Source organism: Bombus fervidus, chromosome 8, assembly GCF_041682495.2.
Source record: "Bombus fervidus isolate BK054 chromosome 8, iyBomFerv1, whole genome shotgun sequence".
NCBI lineage: Eukaryota > Metazoa > Arthropoda > Insecta > Hymenoptera > Apidae > Bombus > Bombus fervidus.
The window spans coordinates 7,798,718-7,811,559 of NC_091524.1; the positions used below are offsets into that span (position 1 = coordinate 7,798,718).

At 38.7% G+C, this 12,842-nt stretch overlaps 2 protein-coding genes and 1 long non-coding RNA gene across 10 annotated transcripts in view; 2 read left to right on the forward strand and 1 right to left on the reverse strand.

Annotated features, from left to right (window-relative positions):
- The window catches only part of LOC139990284 (EGFR adapter protein), a 282,495-nt gene that overhangs the window by 226,920 nt on the left and 42,733 nt on the right, over positions 1-12,842 (forward strand). Inside the window, exon 1 of one of the 8 annotated variants that reach the window (XM_072009412.1) lies at positions 5,549-6,778. The exons of the other annotated variants lie outside the window; for them this stretch is intronic. Coding sequence (XP_071865513.1) covers positions 6,554-6,778 — 225 coding nt within the window. The 5' untranslated portion in view covers positions 5,549-6,553. Of the gene's footprint in view, positions 1-5,548; positions 6,779-12,842 lie in introns of those variants that run through there. 8 annotated transcript variants of the gene reach the window in all.
- The window catches only part of LOC139990287 (UPF0389 protein CG9231), a 72,793-nt gene that overhangs the window by 11,606 nt on the left and 48,345 nt on the right, over positions 1-12,842 (forward strand). The gene's annotated exons all lie outside the window — the stretch shown is intronic.
- On the reverse strand, positions 2,024-5,528 carry LOC139990288 (uncharacterized). The gene is made up of 2 exons (XR_011800539.1): positions 5,391-5,528; positions 2,024-4,566 (listed from the first exon to the last, which is right to left on the reverse strand). It is a non-coding gene; the product is annotated as an uncharacterized lncRNA (long non-coding RNA).

A 12,842-nucleotide genomic window follows, 5' to 3' on the forward strand; every position in this document is an offset into this window, starting at 1 on the left:
TCTCGAGATTCGAGTTGAGAGAGTCGAGGTTCGGCTGTGTGCTATTAGCTTTAAAAATAATTGGACGTCAAACAGGAATATCTCGGCCTAATCGCAAGCTCGGAGGTGGTTAAACATGCTGATACCGTTCAAACAGGCTCGCTAAACAGAGATTGAAGGGAGAGCTTGAAAGCACAGGTTGATAAGGCATCCCGGCTGTTGAGACCGTTAGAAGGAACAGACCAGAGCGCCGCGCCGCGACGCGGCTTGCAGGACGCGAGTCGCGTGGAGGCGTGCGACTATGTAAGGTATGCAGCCTCGGGTCTTTCTGTAGCTTTTTATTAGCCCTGCTTGACCCTCTCCTCCGTCGATTACGACGAAGAAAACGAACAAGCCGCCGATGCCCGTAACAAAAAGTAACATCCTTATCTTTTGTCGCGAATTCAACCTTCGACATCAGCTCGAAGATTTGCCGAAATTGCACGTGAGATTGTTTCGTCGATACAACAGATATATGATACATACGTGGGAAGTAAATTCTGCAAGATCTATGACCATGCATTGCCAAGCTCTTACGCAGCAACCGAGTTAAACGCGCTGAGTTACACAAGATTTATATACACTGCATGTAACATTTGTATCGTGTTCGTTTAGACGACAGAATAAACAATTTGCGTTACGTATGAAAGGTTTAGTCGTATTAAATATCGAGCACAAAATTGCATGGAAATTGAATGCAATTTATATGATATTTGTGGAATTGTAAACTATAAATACATTTTACAACTTCACTCGAGACACTTGATCTTTCGGCACGTTATTCAGACAGTATATGTATATTTAAATAATTAAAATACATACAGCATGTTTTATACATATATCTACAACATTCTAGAATTGAACAAATATTTACATTTCGTTAGAACGATTTGTCAATATACGTAAGTTGCAGGCTTCGACAAGTTTCAGGATTTCACGAATCTCGTAACTTTTCTTACGTCAGTAATACACATATATCTTTCTTACGAGAGTAAATTTTCCAGTCACACCGTATGACGATGCTACAAATTTGTACAACGCATTGCCTATCGGTGTAACATTTCTAACCTGTTCGCTACGTGTCGAGAAGAGCGGCGGTAGACAGTAATTTTCATTGGTCGTAATAAAATTCAGCGAGAAGACAGGAAATCGTTGACGATTTCTCGTTGGGAACTTCGTTGAATCTTAACGCGTGATCTGCATAAACGATCGCGCGGAATATTATCCTCGAACCTCCTTCCAGTCCACGGCCGAAGAAAGGGTATCGAGTGATTTATTCCGGCGTTAGGAGCGCGCCTTAAGGTTTCGTGAAATTCACGCCGAGCACGACGACCGAGTGGAATCTCTTGTACATTAAATTAGCCAGGGTTGACGATTAACTCAAGATCATTTACGAGCTCTGGCTACCGGCGAGCCGTACTACCTTTACTACCTCGTATTCGTCCACCCCGTTTTCCGCGGTAACTGCGGTAATTGAATTTGAGAGCAGCTCCCGTATTCCTAACTCGACTTTCTGTTTATACCGGAAAAAAAAAAGAACTTGATAGCTCGTCCAACGAAATTCCGGACCTCACGAATCTTAAAAATATATGATTATACGACATTTTCCCTTGCGTCTCGATTATTTAATGTTCTGTAATTGAAAACTGTTTGCAATTCATATCGCGAAGGTTTACTTTGTTAACAGAATGTTACATCGTTTACAGGAGAATACCATCTACATTTTTATTATCTACTTTATTACTGACCAAGTGATCGACTTGCTTGCGTAAGTTCGTAGAAATTACACGTTACGACGTAATATTTGAATTTTCAATTATCCTCCTTTACTTGTTATTACTTTGAACTTTTTAGATTGATCAACATGCAACTGTTGTTAATTTTCATGGCCGGATGGTGTACCATAGTTCTTAAACCAGTATCCTATGTAAATCGAGAAAGAATTATCCGACTTGCATATTGTAACTTGAAGAAACACGTATTTAACGCTTTTTCTTCCCGAAAGCATCGATACTCGTAAATCCGCGATTACACGACATTTTCCCATTTATCTCGATAACCGAAAAGTTCTGTGTAATTTATAGGCTACTTTCTTATGTATGCCGCTTATCTCTTGTTACACGCATCTATCTTTTTATCTTCGTCGAAACTCCACGCCTTGTGAATAATGGTGTTATTACGAAGACATCGGTAAAAGTGTTCCAATAAAACTTATCTCGGCACAATAAGCTATTTTCTACCTAATGCTAATGGTCCTATAATTTGTGTAAACTCTAAGAAACGTACATTTGTATACGTAGCCAGGATTTATAGTCCTGTAGAATTTGAAATTTTTCATGACATTTATTTTAGAAATACCAGCTAATCCAATAGATTGAAACTGTTCTTTTTCAGTGTCTATCGATTATTTCTTAGATTTTTATCTCATTCACTTGATGTAATATATGTACGTATGTTTACAGAATGCTGTATACGATGCGTTCTTATAATTTTCATAACAATCTCTTTTTTCCTTTTTTTATTTAATATTTAATGTCAATGAAACTAAAAGATTATTAGGAGACAGCTTGCGAAAGGTATTATTCTTTCCATCGTTCATTTATTTGTAATTTCTCTATCGCGGAAAAAACTACAATATTTAACATTGATGAAATATTTAACTTTACCAGATAATATAGTTTGCACGGATGAAATTTTACAATTTCCACATTGTAATAAAATTATCAGTTGCAACATCTTCTATATGAGTGTCTATGTCCAAATAAATTTTTTAATAACTTTTTTCTTTAAAAAAACCACTATCTCAAGAATACACGACGTTACATTACGTTGTAACAAAAATTTGTTCAAATTAATGTAGTAAATTATAACAATTATATATTAAGCTTCACAATTTTTTAACCTAAATATCATCGAAGGAATGAAATAGAGAAGTTCGATAAATCTGCTCAAGATCTGAATGTATTTCGTAAAATCGTTTATATTCTGCATAGAACCGAATGACAACAAATAGAATAATGTATTTTTATTATATTGATACATCGAAAATTAATAAGATTATTATTATACTATTGAATATATGAATTCTTTATAGCTCAGCGTTTTCCCAAAATGTTCTGACAATTTCCTAATAATTTCTTAGGTTTTGTTTAAGTTTCTATGAGTGTCCTAATACTTATAAGTAGTTAGGAGCAGGGATGTACATATAACCACATTCGATTATATGACATTTTGTGCGTGTACATATGTACATACATGGACTAATATTCATACTTATTGCCAAATTCGTGAACATATACAAACCAATATTTTATCGTATTTAGCACTCTAAACATTTGCAGGTTTTCTGCTGATTTTCTCGAAGCAGAGACGTCGAACTATCTCAAAAACGCGCGACTGCATTACATTGCGTTTACGCGTGTGTATAAAATATAAATAGCTTTAGAAAGTTCAATCGCGGGAAAATACGTTCGTTTACAGTGCACCTCCATAACGGTTGGAGTGCCCATTGAAGAGTGGGCGCATCAATAAAAGAAGCTCCCACATCTACCATACGTTTAATGCATTCAATTTCTCGACTTATGACTGCATTCACAAAGTCAATTATAAAATAGCGCTAAACATGATATCGGCTACTTTCTCCGTGTACCTATGGAATCCGTCGATCTAACGGTACTCATGCTGCCTGCGACGATCGCGACAATTGACCCGCGTCGATTCTTCCGAATTGCCACGGCTCGAGAAAGAATGCTCGGTTTAACGATGGCCGATTTCACGATCGGGAAGATCGACTTGGCCGGCACCTCCTTTCGGAACGAGGTTTGCGAACCAAAGAAAAAGGCAAAAAAAGCACGAAAAGATGGAACGCGCGGGACCTTACCCTTGTTTGCGAACCGCGCGTCGATCGATCCTCGATCGATGACGTCGCGGATGTCGTGCACGAAGTGGAAGGTATCAAGAGTAACGTCCGTGGTCCGACACGAGTCCACGATCGTGTGCCGGCAGGAGGTCAAAGAACGCGAATCGCAAACTCATGCGATCGGCGCGTTGCGGCCTCTCTCGAGAACGGCTCTGGCTGTGCGAAAGCAGGACAAGGAGAGCGGCCAGATGCAAAGGCTGACAAGGAAGAGGATAGCTGGTATTCGCCAGCTGCCGTTGAACGTGTTCAATGCCGCAGTTGGAGCAAGAAAGCGGTCGGAGAGAAGAGGTCGGTCGGTCGGTCGCTCTGCTGCTCGGTTCCGTGGTCTGGTGGGGATAGAGCCGTGTGGGCCGCCTGGTGCTACTCCTGCTTCGTGTTCTTCTTTCGACTTCAGTCTCTCTCTATACGTACCGGGAGGTATTGCCATTGCTGGGCCGGCTAGCATGCTCTAGGCAGCTCGTCTCGCTCGAGAGGAGCACCACCTGGATTGGCCTCTGTCAGGTAGGACCGAAACTGCGACGTCCACCAGGGGAAGGGGGCACGAAAATTCACCGGCATCTCTTCTCCAGTCCTTCCAGTTGACAGTAGAGAGAAGGCACGCGAAGCCTTCTGCCGGCTCGTGAATCGCTCTAGAAAACAGACATTTTCTAGATTAACCGAATCAACGTGCTCCATTCAAACTAGTCTCTCTTTTTCCCTTTCTCTCTCTCTCTCTCTCTCTCTCTCTCTCTCTCTCTGTTTATCTCTCTCTTTCTCTCTCTCTCTCTCTCTCTCTTCCCATACCAATCATTACTTATCATGTACCCGATTTTCCCTTAAAAACTAGTATTGTTCGGTTCTTGGTGTTTAGGAGTTTCAGTGAAATCGTCGTGCCGTAACGAGTATACCTCGCTTCCGAAGGTTGTGCCAGAGAACGGAATGTCGTCACGTTAAAGATCGTCTTTCTACTCGTAAATCTAACTCCGTTCGTATTGCCACGTTCGTATAACGGAGTCGTATCCGGCAGTGCTTGCTCAGTGCAAAGAGAGAAAACGTGTAAAACTAGTAGGGAACTCGAGCTTGCTAGTTGTCTCTACGTTTGGATCAATCGATTCAGGGATGAAGCGAAACGACACGCGGGTATCCCGCGAATATTACTATATGCAACAGTGCAACAGGTAGCATTATCAACGGTAAAGTTCGAGCAACGTAATCGGGCCAATTGGAAAATTTAGGTCAGAACGATATCTCTAGTCGATTGATTGGCTTTCGTGTCCGTTAGCCATAAGGATAAAACAGAAGAGAAAAATAAAGGAGTGAAGAGTGCACGAGAAAAAGACGCAAAGTTAACGTGCTAGTGGTAGATGCAAGTATGGTTGACAGTCGACGAGGACGAAGCGAAAGGCAGTTTCGAACTCGTTAACCGGTTTCCACGGATCGGCATGCAGAACGACACTCGGTGAAGACTACATACGCCACGAAGTGGAGCCCTGGATGTTCCGTGCGTGTCCCACGCGTAAAGCGATCGGACCGGTCTACCGGATCAGAGACGGATGATCACCTGCCAACGATAGTATACCTTACAGCGGTACAAGGTGGTACTGGATAATTTTCGAAGACCGTACCAGAGTAGCATGGATACCGCGAAACGCTTTTATTGTCCCGATGAATCGGTGCAATATTTATAGTCGTAGTCGTTGATCTACAGAAACGTTTCGCTCCGCTTACGGACACGTAGAGGCGATGTTTATGCGACGACTTTAAAATAGAAGAGCAACATACCATGGACGAGATTATTGTTTCAGCGAGTCGAAAACGAGCAACGAGAAGCTAAGAAGACATCGACACCGGAAAGAAACACACGTGTCAATCATTGAAACGTGCCTTCCTCATAGTTCTGTGAAGTATTTTTATTTGTGCGTGATCCAGATTCCTCAGACGATTTTCCTGGATGCATAAAGTGATCGAGACGCATCAATTGGTTTTCTCAAGTGCTCGGAAGAACGTCGTATTCAGGCAACACCATGGTACTATTATCTTTACGCGTTTTATCATAGGCGGAGACGGAGTGAATTCCTCGAAAAGTGTGCCTGTTCGCTGATAAGTGAATGAAGGTTTCACTGGGTAGTGCTGAATGCTGTACAGCCGGTATGCCGGTAGTATGCGAATTAGAAAGTGTGCTAGGTGGTGCCGTGGACAAGTGAGTGCCAGTTAAATCGACAGCTTGTTCCGAAGAAAATTTGCGTCTCGAATTGATGTTTGGTCCGATTGACGCTTGTTCAAAGAGTGACCTTCGATCGGTAAGCCACAGATGAAGTATGAAACATCAAGTCATTCGACCGTTTATACTTTCTAATAACGTTCCACCGGCGATATTACTCGTCGAACGAAATGGTAAATTTATTATGAGAACGGTGCGTCATGACGGAGAACCCACGTGTGATTTGCGCGTAATTACTCGATCGTGTGATGTGTTCGGTTCATACGGTGAACGGAAAGACAAATATATATTTGTCGAGTGATTAGACAAGTGTGTTGATTTTATTAACCGAAAAAATTGCCAAAATTTGGCAAAGGCCGCAAACCGTGCGCTTCAAATCGTGTTGGAGGACGAAGAAGTGCAACGGTCGCCGTGGCATGAGGAGGTTCACACGCAGGCGCAAAATCCTGGCCGCATTCTCTGCGATTATGGGACGCCTTGGTAAAGGCTCGCAGAGCACAACGAGGCCCATCTTCAGGGTACAGTATCGCAAACTAGTAGACGAGTACTCGCAGCAACAGGAACAGCTGAAGTTTATGCCAGCATTACCTGACTACATGTCGTACTGCTGTTGCCGATGTGGTCATACTCAAAAACTAAAAGTAAGTTCTTTTACGTGCGTATCCACCTATCATATTTACGTATGCACTAGGATCTGAAATTATCTTGATCACTTCCATTGATATCTCGTATCATATAGAAAAAAATAGTCGCCGAGTAGAAGCAGATTAATCCTTTCGGTACGAATTGGTTTTATGCTACACATTCACCTCGACGAAATATTTGAACCGACAAATTATGCGTTCGTAACCTAAATGTATTTTCGATCTCTTTAGAAAGATCGTGGGTAGGTAATGCAAAAGTTACCAAAGCGTAACACGAATGACGCAAGTATTAATTACGATATAAATTTATTAAATTACCAAAAATATTCAGTTTTTCAGTTGCAAAGAAATTTCAATTGTGATACACATTTTTGTTCGAAGAAAATGACCGTAGACTTCGTTGAACGTACATAAACCACAAAATTGTTTCTGATGTAATACGTACGTACATACAATGACTCAGAAAAATAACTTACAACAGAAAACTTTCTTACGAATACGTATACTGTCCGATTTTTATGAATATATTGTGAATCTTTTTGAAGTTTCATTAACATTGTAACGGAGCACGTAATTATTTTGATAAAATTTGATACCAATCTGAAAATGTGTATAGTATTTATAAGTTATTTGTTGCAAATGTGCAATCAGACGTATAACGTAGGCTAAAGATAGTCCCGCTACAAATATTATGGTTTATTAACGTAATGAATATTCTGATGATCTCTGCAAAATGTATGCTTGCGATAAATATCTTATGATTTCCACGCACATTTTCAGACTCGTTTCAAATTCGACCAATGTAATCATACTCGTGTCTCGTTACAGCGCTAAAGAAATTTTAAAAAGCTTCGTACAATACACATAATATATCCATAAAAATTCTCTGAAATATTCAGAATATTTTCCTGAACCACTGTGTTCATAATCCGAGAGAATGGACCTTTCTTATCATATAGGTCATACAAATTCGATAATTGTATCACAAATATGTACTTTTAAAATTACACGACTCAAACAAGTTCTTCCAGAAGAGCGAAAAACTATTTGGTAACCCACGAAACACGTTTTACGCTAAACGCTTAATTTTGGCTAAAAGAACAGACTCTAGAGAACGCTAACTAAATATTATTTTTCTGATTTTCTATTCTTCCTCTTAAACTCTCTCTCCCACATTTTGACATTCTCCTGAGACAAAACAGAATTATCTCCAGCCGTGACACTTTTGAAACGCGTTACTACGATATATATATATAGAGTCAGTCTATTATTTACTGCAATTTAAACGCAATTAACGTGACAGTAAGGTGAACGGAATAAGATCATCCGCGTGACATTCGATCTCAGTGAGACATTCGATAGTATCGTTTCCAACTATTCTTCGTAAGGAGCGGAAAGAGCAGGTAGGACCTGCACGCAAGTCAACTTTCACGCGAGTCAACGAAGATTGCGTCATTAAAATGATCCCAAGGCACTGGCGCGCGACGCGGTGCGGTGCGGTGCGGTGCGACGCGTCGTCCGGCTTATCTTTTATCTTCCTTTCTTTTCTGAACCGTTGCGCTTGCTCGTTCTGCGCCGGACTGCAAATCATTGAGAACATCTTACCGTATTAACCGATCGCGATTAGGTTGCAGTACCGCAACATGACCCCAAATATGCCGATGCATCTGGCAAGTAGGAATTCAAGAAACCAAGTCCCCCCATTGTTTCGCCAAATGGAGGCAAGCCGAAACCAACGGCTAGTGAAAAAGTCGTGGCATTTTTGTTGTTGTTTCGTTGCCTGTAAAGACATAACTCGCAAGTTTTATTCAATGTAAAACGAGATGAAATAAATGACGCGAACGAGAGCATATAACGGAGAACACTTTGCTTAGAATGAAGAGGAATACTGTTATAGAATCAAAACACAAAATGAAATCTTTCACGTTTCATGCTTTTAGAACATGCTCGCGTATAATGGGAGATAAAAGTATTATTGTTACACACAGTTGTAATGTACAGTCATGGAAAGAGGAACATTTTCAATGTTATTCAATTATATTCGAATTAGTTCAAATGTATGTAACTGGAAATCTTAATTACATTATTTGATAACTAATAACGAGACAAGATTCAGGAGACGGTAACATTTCGTCGGGATAAAAGTATTCGTAGAGTACGTTTTTAACAAAATTTGATTCTACATCTTTCAATATTTCTTCTTTCTTTTAAATTTCTGTAAATTGCTCTTTCAACTTCTGTCTTTGTCAACTTTTGCTCGTCTATCGCTGTAAAGTTGTGATATGTAGTTACATATATTTGAATATCTATGTTTGTTAGTTGATAATCTGGAAAATATTTCTTTTTCATTTCTGCAAAAAGTTGTTTTTCAAGATACTGAGATAAGTAATAATACGGTAGATAATATTTTCAACAATACGCATAAGTTAATACATAATATGTAATAAGATCGTAGAAATTTTGAGGGAGAATGTGGATATTTGTTACGATTTTACTGATATATTTTAGCTACGTTCCCATTTTTCCGATATGCGGAAAACCGATCGAAGAGGAAATAGCGTGGAATTTTACTTAAACAAAGTAAACATGCGAAGATTTTCACATGCGTGAAAGAAACGTAACGTTGTACATATAGTAACGACTTGCCACTTCTCATGTTGTTTTATACCTGTTCAACTGGTTGACGTGTTAAATAGATCCACTATCCCAGTAAGTCCGAAACGAACTGGTTAAACCAAACATGGACGTAGGAAAAGGCTAGAAGAAAATCTAAAAACCATGGATCCCTTCGAAGACGTACGATCCAACGATCTAAGAAAGTCCCATGGAAAAAGTTGGAATTCTAAGATTCCGAGGAAGCCGAACGAATAAATATCTAAAGTGAAATGGGAATTTGTTACCGTGGAAAAAGAAACGCTCGGAAACTGCTATCTGGTTGAAGGAATATTTCTAAAAGGGATACATTAAAGCCACTCTGAAATGACGCACTCGATAATTTCTAACAGCGATCGGAACATTCTACGCATACCGTTAAAACTATATCAAGTAATTTTAATCTCATTTGACAAACGTGTTACCTAATGACCAACGATAAATTCAGAAAATTCCTCGTCCTGGCTTTATCCCTAGGACATCCATCTGGGCTACTGTATCCACCGCACTCACGATGATACATCACTCGGTTGCTTTAAATCGTCGAAAGCTGATTTTGACTTTCTAACTCTCTAATTTCTTGGTCGTGTCGCGTCGCGGTACTACGATGTATTTATGGATTTACTTACTAACTCATGCGAAAAGCTAAAGTGGATAGGCACCGTTGCGAATCGATCGTTGAATTTGCCGATCTAGGAGAGTCACCGATCGTTCGAATGCATGCAGAAGCCTTCGAACGGCCTAACCTTAGCGATATTACCATCGAGAAGAGACGGGAGAGAGAAAGAGAAAGTAGAAGAGGAAAGAGAAAGACAGGAGAGGGTATAAGCCGTGGGATCGGACGGGCGCATTCCTCAGGACCGTACTTATAAGCTGCTCGTGGCATCGGATACCTCGTGCTCGCTGCCTCTTGTCTCTTTACCGACAGAGTGTCTGTATAATACTGATATTTCAGCAGCCTCCTTTTCTACCTTTATACACCATCTCTGTATAAATTACTCGAAATTGAAGAAATTCGACAAATTTCAGAAATACGATGTGAACTAATTGCTTCGTGTTAACGATCCCTCCGGGTGTATATTCAACGATCCTTCCAATTTTCTGATTGTTACGTTTAGCAAAATTCAGGGAGCGTGCATACGAAGTGTATTTATAAAGGTAGAAAAATATGAAATTGAATTTATAGGATTTATATTTTTTGTATGTTAAACACGTGTGTTATCTTGTACGTATTCTATCAATTTATAACATCTGTTAGAAGAATCATCAAATTGCACATAAAAGAATCGCATTGCGTGGATGAAGAACAATATTTGAAATAACAGTAATAATAACGCTATTAAATATACATCAGAACGTACAAGAACGAATTACGCAGAAAAATCATTTCTGGAGAAAGATAAATAAATAATAATAGGCTGCTTCTTCAGATCTCCCGCAGAGAGCATGATTCGTGCGCACGTATGAAAATAGGAAAAATGATATAAATAGCATGAGGTAATGTTGTTGAAGCACTTATCACCACCTTCCACGTAAATCGTCTTCAATCCTTTTTTAGCTCCGCCCTTTAAGTCGTGCTCACAGCCCAGACACATTTATCGTGATGCATTCGCTCTACTTCCTTCCCATGACACGTCGTGTGCATCGTTCCCACACTACCAACTAGCACAATTTAGATAAACCGCTGTGGTGGAGAGATTAAAAGGTTAGCCGAGAAAATACAGTACGTTAATTGCCGCCGCTTGAACCACACGACCTCGCCAGAAGTAACAAACAGGCCGGGATGTAACTTAAAGACCTTTTCAAAAAGGGACGTTCCTGTATATAAAAAATATAGCGCACGGTGCACACGTTGCTGTTAACGCTGAAAGAGTAAGAGCAACGTTTCCCCAGTAATTTTGGGACAGATGCTGATTTGGGTATAAAAACGTTAGATTTCTATGTGTACAGAGAACTTGATTAATAAACAAGTTGCAACGTCGACGGTTAATTCGGAAATTAGTGGACAAACGAGGGATTATAAAGCTTTTACAGCTTTTACTGGCAAATGAAATTATTTCAAAGTAAAAGTAAGTCAAGACAGTTTCATTGCTAATGATCGAGTAATAAACACGTTCAAATTCATTCAGCCAACCCTGTAATTAGAAAAGAAAAAGATGAGATAATTTTATATGTTTGCACCTTCGTCAATTATTTGCATCGAGTTGCATGAATTGTATTTGCATTCGTTTCATAGTAATATAACAAACTTTTAACTAACGAACTTCCACTTTTGTATTGACCATTTGTTAAATTATGAGATATTGGTTTGCGTTTAAATAAAGCATGTTTATTAAGTTATTTTTTAAACCATTGTACTTCGAAATAAAATCGAATTAAAAACGTCCTATCGCAATACATGCACGTTTAGCACCAATTTATTAAAGATATTTATCCAGTTCTTAAAAGGTGTTAGTGCTTTCGAATTAATTTTGAAAGATTTTTGAGTAGCGTAGATTTTACAGCAGCTTTGTACTTTAGAAAGTTTTACTCCATTATTTAAAAATATAATAATGTACAAGAAATAAATTCAATGGACATTTATAACAGAACTTTGTAATATTTTAATTTAATTGACTCTTGTTTCTGACACGCAAGGACTAACATTATTATTATATCGTATTGAAAAAGCTTTGTAGATAATATACAAAATTTCCAAACGCTCATTTTTCCTGTGTGTAAAATAAAACTTTATACGGCGTGTATACAATTATAATTATTTAGATTATTTCTTATTAATGTACCAAAAACTGATTAATCGTTTGGTGCTTTCGTGTTAAATCCTTTAATAAAAGTAACACGTAGTTCTCAACAATTTTTTATGAAAATATACAAATTCTTTCATAAAATGTAGTACTATCGAATAAGCGTTTCCATAATAAATCAAAGACGGAGAATAAAGCTTTATAGAAGAAGATTTTATTTTCCAGAAAATCCATCTTAGATATGTATCAGTACGCGTGCACTTAACGCCTTATACGTATATCTTAGGGTACATCTCTTTCTGTGAAATGTACTATATATCTTATCGCTGTAAGGCTAAACAAACATAAAATAAGACAAAGTATTTAATGAAAGAAAGATATAGATGCACCATCGCACTATTACTTGAGAGTTACACGAACGTATATTTGATATAATTCGAAAATCGATTTTCTTGAAAACAGTGATTTATTTCATAGTATTTTCTTGTTCACTTTCGACCTACTATACGTTATGAGACAAACCACAATTCATATAACTCAACATGCTCAACATATTCTTCATAGCCACGCTAGTTTAATTAACTTATGATTAGTAATATAAAAACAAAGGATTCACGCAAAACATTACCCTAACTTAATGACAGATGAACATGTCTGTGATAAAA